General features: G+C 44.2%; 2 protein-coding genes across 2 annotated transcripts in view; one reads left to right on the top strand and one right to left on the bottom strand.

The window, feature by feature from the left end:
• The first annotated feature begins 361 nt into the window (after nucleotides 1-361).
• On the top strand, nucleotides 362-7,656 carry LOC109506983 (uncharacterized). Its single transcript, XM_019856075.1, has 3 exons — nucleotides 362-626; nucleotides 4,201-4,253; nucleotides 6,407-7,656. The coding sequence occupies exons 2-3, from the start codon at nucleotides 4,222-4,224 to the stop codon at nucleotides 7,164-7,166; spliced, it is 792 nt and encodes a 263-aa protein (XP_019711634.1). The 5' UTR covers nucleotides 362-626; nucleotides 4,201-4,221; the 3' UTR covers nucleotides 7,167-7,656.
• Nucleotides 7,657-9,772: 2,116 nt separating this feature from the next.
• LOC109506982 (RELT-like protein 1) overlaps nucleotides 9,773-15,067 on the bottom strand; it is a 9,815-nt gene continuing 4,520 nt past the window's right edge. Inside the window, exons 3-8 of the mRNA XM_019856074.1 lie at nucleotides 14,082-14,153; nucleotides 13,148-13,202; nucleotides 11,944-12,192; nucleotides 11,615-11,741; nucleotides 10,304-10,347; nucleotides 9,773-10,213 (exon numbers count right to left, since the gene is read on the bottom strand). Coding sequence (XP_019711633.1) covers nucleotides 10,315-10,347; nucleotides 11,615-11,741; nucleotides 11,944-12,192; nucleotides 13,148-13,202; nucleotides 14,082-14,153 — 536 coding nt within the window. The 3' untranslated portion in view covers nucleotides 9,773-10,213; nucleotides 10,304-10,314. The remainder of the gene's footprint in view (nucleotides 10,214-10,303; nucleotides 10,348-11,614; nucleotides 11,742-11,943; nucleotides 12,193-13,147; nucleotides 13,203-14,081; nucleotides 14,154-15,067) is intronic.

Genomic DNA, 15,067 nt, shown 5'->3' with positions numbered 1-15,067 from the left:
TAAAAATACAGTAAACCCAAGCTACTGGCTATTCCCGCTTTTCACGGTCCTTTTATATCGTACTGTATTTCTTTTTTTCTTTTTTTTGGAAGTGTTATAACAGTTGTTACTTGTTATTCTACTTTTGAACAATAGTTTTTGGGTCATCCGTTGCTATTTGTCTGTTTCTATTGTTTTAAAAGTATGTCTAAAGACATGGTTTTACAAATTAAACATCGTAAATGTATTTATTTATTTATTTATTTATTTTACTTATCGTAAAGTTAAAGTCAAACACCTTATTTGAAAGCGTGAATCTTTTTGCCGGGTGAGGAAATGCTGTTTTATTTTGCTAACAGGAAACACGTATGCATCACTATCTCTAACTTGATCGTGGTCCACTGGACTCGCGTGTCATCCGCACTCTTGACTTGTGTGAGGACTGGAGACATGGGACCGAGGACTCTCCGAGGTGGGGGAGACCCAAACAACTTCTTCCGAGGGACGGGGGTGTCTCTCCTCCAAACAAGTTGAGCGGATTCATCGTCATTTTCACTTCAAAACAAACAAAAAAGCGAAAGAAGCTAGATGACAAGTGTGTTTTGGATACCTAGGGCAAAGTGCCACACCTTCTCGTAGCGCAACAGGTAGGTCCAAAGCTACTCTTTGAAACAGAAAGCCTTATTAAAATGGATTCCAAGACGTACCGGCAGATGGAAGGTTGATTTGTTTGTTAAAATTGGTCGTAATACACAAAAAAAAAAAAAAATGCCCGACTGGAAATGCTCTTTTAACCGAAACTACTGGAGCCGCACTTTTGGTATGACCTCTTGTTCAAACGAATTAACGCAATGAACATTTTAGAGGCCTGAAAAAGGGTGCATTTGAAATGCTGGCTAACTCACAGAAGTTGCACTAGCTCTGTGTAAACTATTGTTTGATCAGTGTGTATTTATATATTTTTTAAATTTAATTCAATGCTTTCCTGAATTAAAAAAAAAAGTATCCAAATGCCTGAAAGAACACCTTCGACACTGCAATTACCAATTTTCTCTTGGACATTCATAATACACTAAATGTCAAAATGATCAGTATTCTTCGCGAGAACAGGTGAGTATCTATGACAGTGTTATTACATCAATACTCCCAGCCAGGGAGGCTAATAAGTGAAGGGAACATAATAATCCGAGGGGGTTGTTATTTACCTGGGAAGAGCTGTATGCGGCCTTGAGCTGTGTTTGCACATGTAACACATGTCAACATTCCAACCTGCATGGGCCCGGCTGGTCAGCCCATCATGCACTGGCCAACATGGCGGCTCTCATCTCCACTCCCACGCTCCCGGTGCGCGACTCCGCCCTACGCGGGAGCTTGTTTGACCAAAGAAGTCATAGAGAGTGGATGCAAATTCTATTTACCCATGGCGGGTGAATGACATGCAGCAGGATATAAAACATGACAACTGAGCTACCGACGGTGTTAAATCTTTTTAAACAAAACGTCATGAAGACATCAAAGATAGTTTACTGTAGGTCGGGGGGGTGGGGATTCAACTTGTGTACTTAAGTCATGAAGTACGGAGTGTGAAGCATACAAATAGAAAAGGAAGTAACGATGCAAAAGGAGACATTTCAAATTTTTGTGAGTAGCATGAGATCACTCGTTCAAAGTTAAAGCGAATCATTTTTCATCCAGGCTACCCCAACCGCTGGGAATCGATATCGCACTTGAGCAAGTCAAAATGGAGATTTGGTTTTGGGTAATGATTGTTGTGTACTTTTTTTTTGCCAAGTACAGTGAGGGCTCAGGGGAGGGTCGATGTCTGTGGGAGAAAACACAGCGGTGGCTCTGTTTGCGAAGCCAGCCAGCCGCCGAGTTGCTGTCGATAAGTATGGGCCCTGGGCTAATTGAGCGGTTTCATCACACTGCAGCCCGAGGCCTCTTTTTCAGAAAAAAAAGATGCTGGCACAAGGCAGTAACATGATTCGAGGACAGAGCGTGTACTCGAGGTTCTATATTAGGCCCCGCAGTGGCCTGCTGATTCTCACATGGCACCGAGTGTCGCTTCGTTGCTCAAAAGGTGCAGCAAATGGAGGGGATTTGTTGTTCGCGTGTTGTTGCAGTCAAATATCCGTTGTCGAAGGACTTATGACGACCTGACTATTGATGCTAATCGTTAGCCTGTCAAATGTGTTTTCCATTGTGCGTTAGCAAGAAGCGAGTGGTTGTGGGGGGTGTTTTTATGGTGAACTTGTTTTAAATACATGATGTGAAATTCTCTGGTCGGCGAAAAATCTGGATGACACCCTGGCAGGAAAAAATTGAGGGGAATCACTGCATTAACCCTTTCTTACACCCTGTAAACTGATGACATGATAAGCTGTCCACTGTCGTAACCGCCGTCCCTGAAAACATACTTTTTAAAACATTCCTTAGCGCCAGTTTTCACTTTCTCTCTAGTTTCCAGCTAATCTTGTCTCCATATCTGACTCATAAAACGAGAGAGTAAACATTGCACACCACGTAAAGTCCACTCGCTCAACGCTCACACAAAATTAACATCGAAGTAACAATAATTAGAAAACCGTCAAACGAAGACGGCGTTGACCCAGGGAGCAGCAATACACACAAGCAGCATCTAACAATACTCACAGGAACATTATTGGAAGCGAGAACAAGTCAAAAGAGCAACATTAGCAAGTGGATTATAAAAGCGCAGGAGCTGATAAGAGCCCTGATCAAAGTCTGCATTTTAACAACACGGAATTGTTATTTGCAGGGGGGCGGTGGGGGGGAGCGTCATGAAGGGTGAGATGGAGGTCCGACCAGTTTGCCCACTTTTCCATCGCCACAACCACCATCTCCCCCAGGCTGGGAAATGACAGTTTACTATCTGCTGGCCACTCCACGCCTGAGAAATAAGACAACAGTCGTGTATCTGGTTGTATAACCAGTTTGATATCAATTTTCGCTTTCAAACGGAAGGTCATACTGACCAACCAGGAGTTGTTTTTTTTCTTTCTGGGACGGCGGTCTGCATTTAATTCAAATGAAAAGCCTGTCTTAACCTCAAACAGGCCCTCACGCCTTCTTTCTTTACGTACGAAATGCAATTCTGATCCGATGGGTTTCCTCTGGATTTGAAATGCAGCCCACATCGAGCCCTCACCAATTTCACATTTATTGCGCCTCTTTCTCCGCAAATGAGATGTTTCAATTTCCTGTTGAGGGGAACTCTTCGCCGCGTGAAATACGGCTGCCCTTCAGCAATCATCCCCACATCTTTCCCATCATAAAAAAATGCGGGAACAATATCGGATGTCTTGAAAGGAGCACGGGGACAAGACTGGAAAGTCAAGTATGATTGCGCGGACTGAATCCGTCATCTCATTGGGACTTTAGAAAGTCTGCAGGCAATGTTTGATGCTGGTGGCTCGAGTGACTGCTCCAGTAACAATTGCATAAATACTATTTACTCGTTCATGCACCCTTTAACCTGATAACATGGTTAGCTGGGCACTGTAGTAACCGCTGTCCCTGAAAGGGTTAATTAGTTCGCGGAAAATAAAAAAATCGAAGTCATGTCTTCGATTAACCAAGTCTTAGAATATAGTCGACGACAAAATATCTTTAGTTGTTCAACACAGACTGAAGACACTTCTTCTGATGGTCGCAGTGTTCATTTGAATGATTTGACACATCGTCAGGAATTGCATCTGCAGCATTTTGGCTAGGAGGAGTGTTAAAATTACACATTGTCACGTCTGTCTTGCACGACTGGAAGATTCCCATGCTGACCCACAAGCAGCCTGGGCATACGACCTCGACCCACACGGACAGCTTTTGCATTGCAAATCCAAGACTCAGCACCCATTCTGATGCAAAACGATCCCCTCGATTAGAGCGCCTTGTGTCGTGTCCTCACTGCAAATGTTCAGGACAATAAAAGAGGTGGAGGGATACACAGTAGTTGACGTTTGAGGTTAATTTATTCTGTGACACGAATACTTGGGAGTATTGTTATTTTATCTGTGTTCATAGATTTGTAATACATGTGTCCAAAACTATCAATGCTAATCGTTAGCATGTAATGTTGTCTGTGTCAGGATTCATGTCCGCATAGATGCAAACACGTCCTGTGGCTCTTTAGAAAATGAAGATAACTATTGAGTGTATGTTTGTTTGTTTTTTTTTAATTTTGCTGATTTTCTTCCTCTGTAGCTCCATCTCTCAGCTGGCCAAATGGGGTGTCAATGCTGCCGGATGATGAAAAGGTGAGAAGAAATTAGGTACAGTTGGCAGGTGTCTGTGTGCAACGTGAGCGCTTGGAGATCTATTTTAATTGAATCCAGATGCTGGGTATCAACCAGGTCATCCTGATACGGCCTTCAGTTTCATCATCATCCATCATTTCGTCACGTTTCAAAAGCAAGGCTCTCATCATGATATGCAGCTAAGGGACGAAGAAGACTGAGGACTTGAGGCATCCAGGTCGAGTGGGCAGGAAGAGGAAAATTACTGTCAGATGTGCCAAGGGTTATATGCAAATGAGGAGATCGCTGTAGACCTTGGAAAAGAAATTTTCTCTCTGCATGTCTGAGTGTAATCGTGGCCCTGACCGAGTCAGGGATAGTCGAAAATAAATCAGCTCAACTCAACCTGGAAACAGGGGGCAGCAAATACAATGAAAACAGCAGGGGCACCGAAATTGAACCCTGTGGGACACCATATGACAATAGGGCAGAGTGGGACTCAGACCAACTAAAATGTCCAGCCTGCCAGATTGGATCTAAATCGTACTAGAGCGCTACCACCGATGCCCATCTGGTGCTGTAAATGAGCCAGCAGAATACAGTGGTCCACCTTTTCAAACGCTGCAGTCAGGTCCAACAAAACAGCAGACAGCAAAGCAGATCAAATCAGCAAGTAATTACGAGAAGTCACGGAAAATAGCGACAACTAAATCTAAAAGCTATTGTGTAATTATGGTAATATTTCACAAGTAGACTCACATAATTAGCTCTAGTGGGCCACAAAAAAAAGAAATTTGTGGTCATGAGCTTGACATTTCGTCTAAAATATTCATCAAATTCGCTGGGAGTTTTTGATGGGAAACTAAGGAAAGTGCACAATATGTCTTTGTGTCTCGCTTTTTTTCCAAAATGTCCTTGAGCCTCCAATCTTTTTCTGTTCTTCACCTTGGTGCGATAGGAGAGGTAAACATTAATTTTCTCAGCTTTGCGGGGAGCTTTGTGAAGAGAAGCTTTCAAGGTGAGCGAGCAAGCGAGTGAGGGCGGTCGAGAGACTAAAGCGTTCTGTTTGCAAAAACCCGGCGTGTCCGCTCACAAGGAGGGAGGAAAGAAGCCTGTTCACAAAATAATTAGGAGGTTGTTGACAAAATGTGGCCGAGAAAATCTCGAAAAAGAAGGAAAGTGGGACGATATTAGCACGGAAGAAGACACCTGGAGAGGCGCAAGATGGACAAGCTCAGCTGGGGAAGTGAGTCTGGCAGGGTGGAGAAAAAACAAACACGAGGAGAAGGAGATGGGTGTGAAAAACACACCGGTAACACCGGCGGTGCCCAATAGTCTGTTCTAAAATAAATCCATCTGCCACCATACAAATATAAACAGTGGCAGGCCATGTATCCGCCACTAAAAATCACAATCGTGTCGCAATTATGGAAACCGTCAAAACAATGCAACCACCCGCAATATCCCACCACACAACTTTGCCAAGTACTTCATCTGCGGCAGTTCTGAATCAATGTTTATCTTTCATAACGTGAGAAAAACCTTCAGCCCGACATTTTATGAAAAGCTTGTCCTGTTCCAGGACACGGAGAGCTCGAGCCTCTCCCAACTGATTGCACACCGAACTGGTTGCCAGTTTATTTCGAGACAGACACACTACTCTGCTGACTTATAGTTATATATAAAAGGCTAGCATGTTAGGATGCCCTCTTTTTTGGTTCTTATTGAGGCATTGCCGAGGTATTGGATCCAAACTCGGGATCGGCAGGTACTCCAAAACAAATGACTCTTACTCAAGGTGCAAGGAAATGCATTCGCGAAATCACTAAATTTCTAAATCCAGATCTGTAGAGATGTGATTTTCGAGCTGAGGTTTTGCGATGGTTTTTGCGCTGACCAATCAATCATAGGACAGAAAAATGCTGGCATCATCGAGGGCCGGCACTCTAGCGTCATGGGGGTGGATTTGAGATCTGACTCGCTGTGAACTTACATGGGCCAGCGCGACTGATTCTCAAGGCCCTTCGTGAAAAAAAGCTGCAAAATGAAGAGAAGAGTCGATTTCATGGCCGCCTGCCAATCCTCAAATGATGAAAGACTTCGGTCGTCAACCCACATTGCATCCGTTGAATGGAAAGTGAAAATTCTGCTGCTGGTTTTCCTGTCTTTCATAGTTACATCTCAGACCCCTCGGCGGCGGTGGACGTGAGGAAGACAGACCTGTACCGAACGCACAACGTCTCAGGCGGGGCCCTCGGGGGCCACTCACTCAGAGCCCACCGCTCACAGAAGGAAGAGAAGGAGGGCTTCCACAACCTCGCCTACAGCATCTCCAGCGACAGCAGCCTCAGATTGGAGGTGGACAAGAACCACGTCAACCACAGGCTGCACGCCGCGGCGCCGCCTAGCAACCAGCCGCAACAGCAGGCCAGCGCCCCCCCAGCGGAGGGCGGACTCTATATCATCCAACCGAACGCTCTCGGGCCACAATGGGTGATGCAGGACAAACGCCACAGTCAGGTGCCGGTGTACCCCGCCTTTCAGGCCTACGACAACCAGAGGACCTTCGGCGGGCTGAGACCCTGGGACGGCCCCGTCACCCAGTGCGTGACCACCAACGGGAGCCTGTCGGCGGACGAGGTGGACGAAGGCGTTGGGGGGACGCCCGAGTACCCGTGCGACACCGGGGATGAGGAGAGCGTCTTGTCGGTGGACATCCAGACCAGCACCGCCAGCCTGTGGTCGACCGACACCAGAGACGAGCGGCGATCCAAGGCGGCGGACGTGTCCACGGTCGAGAGCGGCATCGGTGTGACAAAGAGCGAGGATGAGGAGGAAGAGCCCCGCGACGAGGCGGCGAGCGTCACAGACTCCATGGTAGCCGAGGCGCTCGCCGCCCTGGAGGCCGCCACGGCCGGGGAGGACGAGGAGTGAGAGTGACTTGCATCATGGAGGCAAACCGTTTACGAGGTGGATGCAGGTTTGAAGCCGGAGAGATTGCTGGAAGGCATGTTAGCACTCCACAGTCATCACAAAATGTGAAACCTAAGCATGGAGTCAGCGTTTCCTCAAACCTAAGACGATTTTTCTTCATGATAACTTTTTATCGCTGTTTCCTCCTGGCTTGTGACATCGGCTCATCCTCCATGATGAGCTGATTGAGGCTGGAAACTTCTAAACCAAGATCTGAGCTCATTATTTCAGCCATTTTCTCTGGGCTCATTTACACAATAAGTGAGTGCCGGTACTCGGTGAGATACTGAATATTATCTGGGCCTAAAAAAAAAAAAAAAAACTGCAACAAGGGTTGGTCACAAGGTCTGAAGCAGTTGTTTAGCTAACTCGCTTAAGCCTTAAGGCCGGTTTTGCTGCCAAATGAGGTTGCGAAACTGAGCGCTCCACTATATAAAACTGTTCAACTGACTCTTGCTTCATGTTCTCATTTGAAATGATTTTTTTTTTTTAAGAACTGCAATTATTGGGGTGGAATCATAAATACCTTTGTGCGTTTAACACAAAGTCCAACTTCATTGGAGTTGGGTTTGTAGTATTCTGCTAATTGTTTGTCCTCAGTGTCCAGCTACGACATTATAGTGCAGTTCAGTCTGGTTAAGGATGCGACGGAAAGATCTGCGAGCCCGTTGGAATTTGTCACCCCAGGGAGAGATGTCGAGAAGACAGAGAAATATTTACGAGAATTGCATGTGGCCTCACTTCAACACTAAGCTAGCATTAGCATCGCAAACAAGCAAACGTTAGCCATGGCTGCTGTGCTGGTAGCATGACTTTCATAAGTGTTATTAGTTTGAATTTTTTTTGGGGGGCAAAGAATAATCAATTAAAAATCAAAAAGAACAGATAACATACCTGTTGATCAGAAATGTTGCTAATTTTCGTGTTGCTTCTGAATCCACTCAGCCTCTGTTCTCTAGTGTTACGTCCAGTCACAGACAAACAAAGGATGGGATTTTTGTTTTACCCCCCGACAGGGGGATATTCAGCCTCAGTTTCAGCAAAGTCCAAGGTGAGAGGTCAGATGATATGATTTGACACTTTGTCAGTCAGGCCATCTCCCTCTGGTTGTTTGTCCTACACACGGTTTTCTTGTAAAATCAAAAGGGACAAGATGATCCTACGGACAAATTGACAGGTCGCAGATATTTCCGCAGCTGTGGCACAGATTCAGCGGTGAGGGCGACCACTTCCTGCATGTTAAAAATGGACACCAGCGGCCTAAAAGAGCGCTTTTGCGCGGCCTTAACGAGAATCATTAGCCAGCTACATGGAAGGTCCCCGAAGTGCATCCTTCTGCCTGATATGTTTGTTTTTCTCAAGGCTTTGTTGCCGGTAATGATGTCACCCTTAATTGTAGCACACACACATTTACATGTCTCTGAGGAGGAGAAAAACACTGTGGCAAAAAAAAAAAAAACCCACCCGCCTCCCCACCGTGTGTGCTGGCTCAAGTTAAATATTACATTGATTTCAGTAGGAATTGCATTTAGCCACGTTGCTCAAGCCGGAGGCAAGATGGTTGTTTTCACAGCCGTTAATCATTGACCAAGGCTTCCCCACCCGTCACCGAGGTGGCTTGAATAATTGAACACTTGAGACAACCGCTTATATTTGGCGCAAAAAAAGATTGGACTTAAACTTGAAACTTTGTGCATGATACCCACGCCTGGCGAAGAGCTCAAGTAAACAACAGGAGTCAATATTTGCAATTGTGCCTGCGCCTCGCCCGACCTTGTGTGTTTGGGGAAGGCAGCTTTGCTTCAAGCTCACAGCCGCGGGCGGGGTGACGTAGATTGGCGTGTTATGTAGGTCTGGTCCAACCGCCACCACCCTCATCCTCAACGCTGCTCTCAGAATGCTGTCTAGTTCCATCTGACTCTTATTTTTGACACAACAAGGGCTATAACCCCCATTTACACCTGCGACCTTTTAAGTAAGGGCAATGACGTCAGCTCTGTGTACATTGCTCTTTATTTCCATGTTTTGTTTTTGTCTTTAAATAAAAAACACAGCAGAAATAAAACAATAAAAACATATGTAATACATACAAAAAAACTGATGTGATGATATTGACGATGATGCTATAAACAATATTCTTTTAAATGTCTTTGAAAGGTGAATAACCCCGAAAGAATGTGAAAAGAGGTAGACACTTAAGGTAACTGATGTCAACGCTCTCTTGCTTTTATATCACTTCAGACCTTCAGCCAGCATCAAACACTCGGCTCGATCGTATATAAAAGTCAAACCGAAGACAAGAGAAAAAAATAAAATAAACGGAATGGACTACTTTTTAGCACATATGAACGTCCCAACACAACAATCAACCCTTCATGCCGATGAGTAGGAAGGTAGCTCATACTCATAACAAAAATAAAATCAAAAAAAAAAAATGGGGGGGGGAATAAGTGCATTCTAAGTATGCTGTGGAAGAAAATGGAGAAAATACAAATAAAATGAAATGGCGTGTAACAACAGTAAAATGGAGCCTTTACGTCGGCCGACCTTATGTAACATTTTTTAAAAATATTTCACTGGCACATAGAAGCTAGTCAAGCTTTGTCAATGATACACTTGCACTAATTGATATATTCCTGGCTGGCGCACGTGATGACAACTTCCTGTGGCCACGGCAGCATCTCATCCCTACTTTCTGTTTCCATCTGACAGGTCGTACCGATTCAAGCAAGTAAAGATGTTGGCACGCACGTTTGCTTCCGGCACCATGTCCGTGTGCTGTCGCACGTCTTTGGCGAGGAGACGTTAAATCACAAAGAAACATTTGCGTTTCTCCTTCCGAGCTGGAAAATAAGAAGAGGCTCATGTGACTGGCGCGTCACTGGTCCCGTTGGGGAGCGTACGGGCTGGGGCGGGAGTGGTGGGGAGGGTGGTGCACGCACTGATATTGCTCTTATGTGTCGACGTTCGCGCCGGGAGGCTTTAAAAGTGTCTCCTCTCGGGGAAAGCTGTAGAAAGAAGGAATATCAAAAGAAAAATATCAATGAATAACCGGAGGGAGAGCATGTGTGAAGTCGGCGCTGCAGTTAAATAATTACCTGGATTTCTCTCATTTCTCCTTATCCAAGCTGTCTTTATCCTCCTGATTAAACATAGAGGCAAAAGATTCAGATGGAAAAAAAAAAAAGGAAAGACGGAAGGTAAGGCAGCTAAAAATTCTGGGTATAACAAGTGTGCCGTGGAAAATTATCCAATCTCACATAGTTGGCCTAAAAATTATTCACTCACTTCAAATAATTTCAGACAGTGGGACCTTGTTATTTTTGTATACTCTGATTTCCGTACAATTCAGTTTAAGGAATTTTTTTCGTCTCTATTTTGTCACCATTTTTTGGGAAATAAAAATAAAATAAATAAAAAATGCATGTGATTCCACCATTCATTCTCCGCAATCACATCATGTGTTTAGCTAAAAGGTTTCGTAAGTTGCAACACTTCCAAATATTGGCACGCCATCTAACAAAAACAGCTCCACCAAAGCTGTCATTGTATTGGCGTCATTTAATTTTCAAGGTCAAGATTTTTGACAGGAACTGTGATGTCAATTTTGCTCCACTGGGTGTTGCCAGGCAGACCGGGAGTGTTGTCTATTAGAACAATGTTTTTCAAACCCTGTGCCACGGCACACTCTGTGCCGTGAGACATTGTCAGGTGTGCCGCGGGAAAATATCCAATTTGTATGCCTGTGCGGTCTATCGCCCAGAAAGCAATCGTATAGTACCCTCCCATACCGCTAGGGAGTAGCAACAACTAGCCAATTGCCTTGTGTTTAGACGAGAGACAAGCGAATTTGTGATGCATGAATGCAGGACGACAGTGAAACAATAAATATGAAAGATGATAAAATAATTTTTTTCTTTGTGTTCATTTGATTCCAATTCAAGCTGTTAGAACGTCATTCTTCAATGTTAAAAACGGTTATAGTAACAATATAACACGTTAATTGGTAAAATAAGCGTTTTTTTTTTTTTTCTTCACATTTTCAGCTACTGGTGTGCCGCGAGATTTTTTCAATGAAAGAAGTGTGCCTTGGCTCAAAAAAGTTTGAAAAACACTGTATTAGAATATGCAATCTTTTGGGGTGTCTAGGATAGTTTGATTAGATTTTTATTATTTCCTGAAGGAAATATTGCTTGGGGTTTCAACCAACAGTCTTTTTTTTTTTTTAAACAAGGTTCCAACTGTATCTATGCCTTATCATCTGTTATGTCACAATGTATTGGGTCAGGCAGAGCAATTCAATCTTCTTCCACTAGGTGGCATTAATCTTTTTCTACACGTGTAATTTTTTTGTTTTTGTTTGGTGGAGATTTTTCTGAAAGAATTAGGCACAATTCCTGGGCACCAACCTCCTGGGACTCGGACACTGTCCGGCTATTTGACACAGCATCCTCGGATGGGACACTCCCGTTGGAATCTGCCACGAGCAGAATCCGCCGTTCCCGGGCAGGTTTGTCACACTTTGTCACACGGAACCTGAAGTGGGAAAACAAACATGGTGAAGATAAAGTCAGTGCTTTCACTGGTTCCAAGTATGCATTTCCAGTCAGGGGTCTTGTGTCAAATCCTGCATATGGAGTGATAAAGTCATATTGTTGAAAAACATTCTTGTTTTTTGACGTTTTAATTTGAAGGCCTCTTTGCCCATACCTTGAGCGAGTGAGTGAATGGCACCTACCTGCCCACGGACAACACCGTGACCTCTCCGTGGTGGCTGCGGCGCTGCTCCACCTTGCGGGCAGCCGGCTTGTTCATGAGCGGCCACTTCTTCTGGCTGCAGCGCGTGCAGATGTTCTTGTGGCCGCCGACGCCGCCGATGGTGTGCAGGTGGTTGCAGGTGTGCTTGGCCGCGCCAGGGGGCGCTCCCGGGGAAACGGGGGTCATGGGAGGGGAGGGCGTAAAGGGGGAAGTGGGAGTGATGGGCGCACTTCGGAGGGAGAAAGCACAGGGCACTTTGGTTGTCATTCACACGTTATTCCACACCAAGAAATAATTCTTAACCATATTGTACATTCCTGCAAACTGCTCAAATTTCAAAAGTTTCACAAAATTCGGGACATTATAAGTGACTTTCCACAATCCAAAAATGTTGTCGACCATGTTGTTCTTAGAAGAAGCGCTTTCGTGAGTGTCTACCTTAGCAGTCAGTCAGGTGCAATAGATATAATGGTCAGTGCTCAGATATTACATCTGCTCACCAGGGTGTGCCGCAGGGCTCTGCGTTAGGTCCGCTTTTATTTCCATTTATGTGAAAAATCTTGGTCAAAATGTGTCAGCACTACGTCTTGATGCAGATGACACGCTTGTGTACTGACTGCATCCTCTTGCACAAGGTGTTGAAAACTTGCAAAATACCTTTGTGGTCATTCAAAATACACTGCATGAACTGACACTTGTTTCAAACCATCGACAATTCCATAATTTGCACTACTTTGCATATTGAACTCCTCCTTCTACACTTCTTGACCCATTCAAATCAATCCAACTTCAAGTGTACATGTGAACAATTCGAAAGTATTTCAGTTCCGCTTCAAATCTTCAACATTCACATGCAATTTCTATGGAAATAGCTTTCTCTAGGTTCCCCAAGACGTTTTTGCCAGTGATGTGGTGTGATCAGGGAGCCTGTGCATGCTATATTTTGAGAAATTAGGTCAGTATCGAAACATGAAACAAAAAAATGGGGGCAGTGGGGTGTTAAGGACTGATTCCCCCCAACCCTTCTACCCACACACTCACAGCTGCCTGCTCTCAATAAAATCTGTGTCAGAACAAACTTGGCCTGATAGGCTCTCTTTGGGCTTCCAAGGAGGGTTATACTGCCATCTAGTGGTAGCTTTTAAGCACAGTCGGGTGATGACAATAATTACAAGAAGGCTTACCCGTCAGAATCAATGCTGGTGTCATGAATCATGGCTTTTAGCGCATCCGAGTTGGCTGGAATACGGAAAAAGATACACATTTATCAACAAAAAAACAGTAACGATAGCAGTAGTTTTCCATCACCTGAACATCTGCCCTCACACAAATGGCTGAGACTAGCATGCTATTTGTGGTCCATTGTAACAGCCTTCAAGTTAGCATTTAGCATGCCTCTTTTGGCACGTTTCCGTCCAACTTATGTCAGCTGGCGGCTACTTTGTCTGCGCAGATTCGGTGCTTAAGAGAGATGATAGTTTATGCTTCAATACCGGGTTGCTTTTATTTTGAAGGCCAGACTTTACAGGCTACATGATTTAGTGCCCAAAAGAACGCATTGTGGAATACCATTAAACTTTAGATTCACCTAAGACACATTTTTAACGGTAAAACAATGTTGGAATTTTTTTATGTGCTTGTGAATCATAATAAGTGCTTTATTTATGGTTCAAACGATTAATGTAGCTAGTGATAATCATTTTAGTGGAGAGTAAGCGCACACGACCCAACGCCCATAAGACATCTGATGTGCACCTCAGTCTGCCTTATCAGCCGGCAGCATTTTCTTATCGCCCCGCACCACGGTGGGCTTCAGTAGAACACCCGCACCCACTGACGCTTATTCAAACCATTTACTTACAAGCACGACATCGTTTCAGGGCTGTGGTACGCTGCTATCGGCCACGGAGTCTAATAAAAGGTTTTAGCATTGAACCACACAATCAATAAATGGCCCATCGGGAACTGGCAGGATATTAACTGTAAGCAGTGGCACTTTTTAATTACAAAGATGCACACGCATGCAGAGAATCATCCTAAAAAAAAGTAATAACAATAATAATTTAAAAAAAAAAAAAAACAACACAAAAAAATAATAAATCATTGTGAGACACATACCTTCATTTTTCATGATGAAGTGGACAATCTGTCCCACTGTGTCATTGTTGTCACTGAACGTGTCATTTAACTCTGCAAGCAGGAAGAAGGAAAAAAAAAAGATGAGCTGCTTTTGAGTAGAAAATAATGATTGGGCATCAATTGCGAGGGAAACAAATGGCAACACTTTGGATATGTAAAGTATAAGCAGCGTATGTGCTGCATTAGGTCATTGAAAGTGTGTGCGTGCGTATTGTGAGAAACGATGACATGAAGTGAATGTAAAAAGCCACTGACACTCAACTCGAGCCATGTGGTGAGACAGCGCTGCTCACAGAGCTTCATGGAGGCATACTTGTAAATCAAATATCTTACCATCAAGAGCGCTTTACCAGTCGTGTTTTTGTCATTTTAGATTTGAAGGTTCAAGCAAGCTTTTTTTGACAGCCAATTCGATGTGAAACAGAGTGATATTTTGTTCGCCAAGGGCCCACAGCGCTACGACAAACAAGTACAATGAGTATAAAAATAAGGTTGCGACCTTGAACGAACCCTTCGCGAACACGGGAGAAGCTAGTCATGCAACAAGATAAGGACCCAAAGCTCACTGCTAACACAACAAAAGACTTCATCATGGGGGTGGTAGAAGGTATTAGATTAGCTAAGTCAATCATTGGACCTTAACCCAATAGAGCATGCAAGTAGACTGAAGGGAAACCCCCCCCGGAATCAAACATAAACTGAAAGAGGCTGCAGTGTAGGCCTGGAAAAGCATTTCAAATGAAGAAAAATGCAGTCTGGCCAAGTCAATGGGTTGTACGCTTGATGTGGTTACTACAAGGAAGAGTTATGCCACCAAATATTCAATGTTAGTCACTTTAAGGTCATTTAATAATTTACTCATTTGAAAAGTGGGTGGCTTCAAGCAAAAAGGTACAGTGTCCCAAGTTGTTTATCACACAAATGTAAATACTGTACCAGCAAATAACCCCCCCCCCCCCCCCCAC

The sequence above is a fragment of the Hippocampus comes genome, unplaced genomic scaffold (assembly GCF_001891065.2).
Source record: "Hippocampus comes isolate QL1 unplaced genomic scaffold, H_comes_QL1_v1.1 scaffold246, whole genome shotgun sequence".
Taxonomy (NCBI): Eukaryota; Metazoa; Chordata; class Actinopteri; order Syngnathiformes; family Syngnathidae; genus Hippocampus; species Hippocampus comes.
Note: the sequence above shows the minus strand (reverse complement) of the source record. Positions and strands in the feature narration are given on the sequence as shown.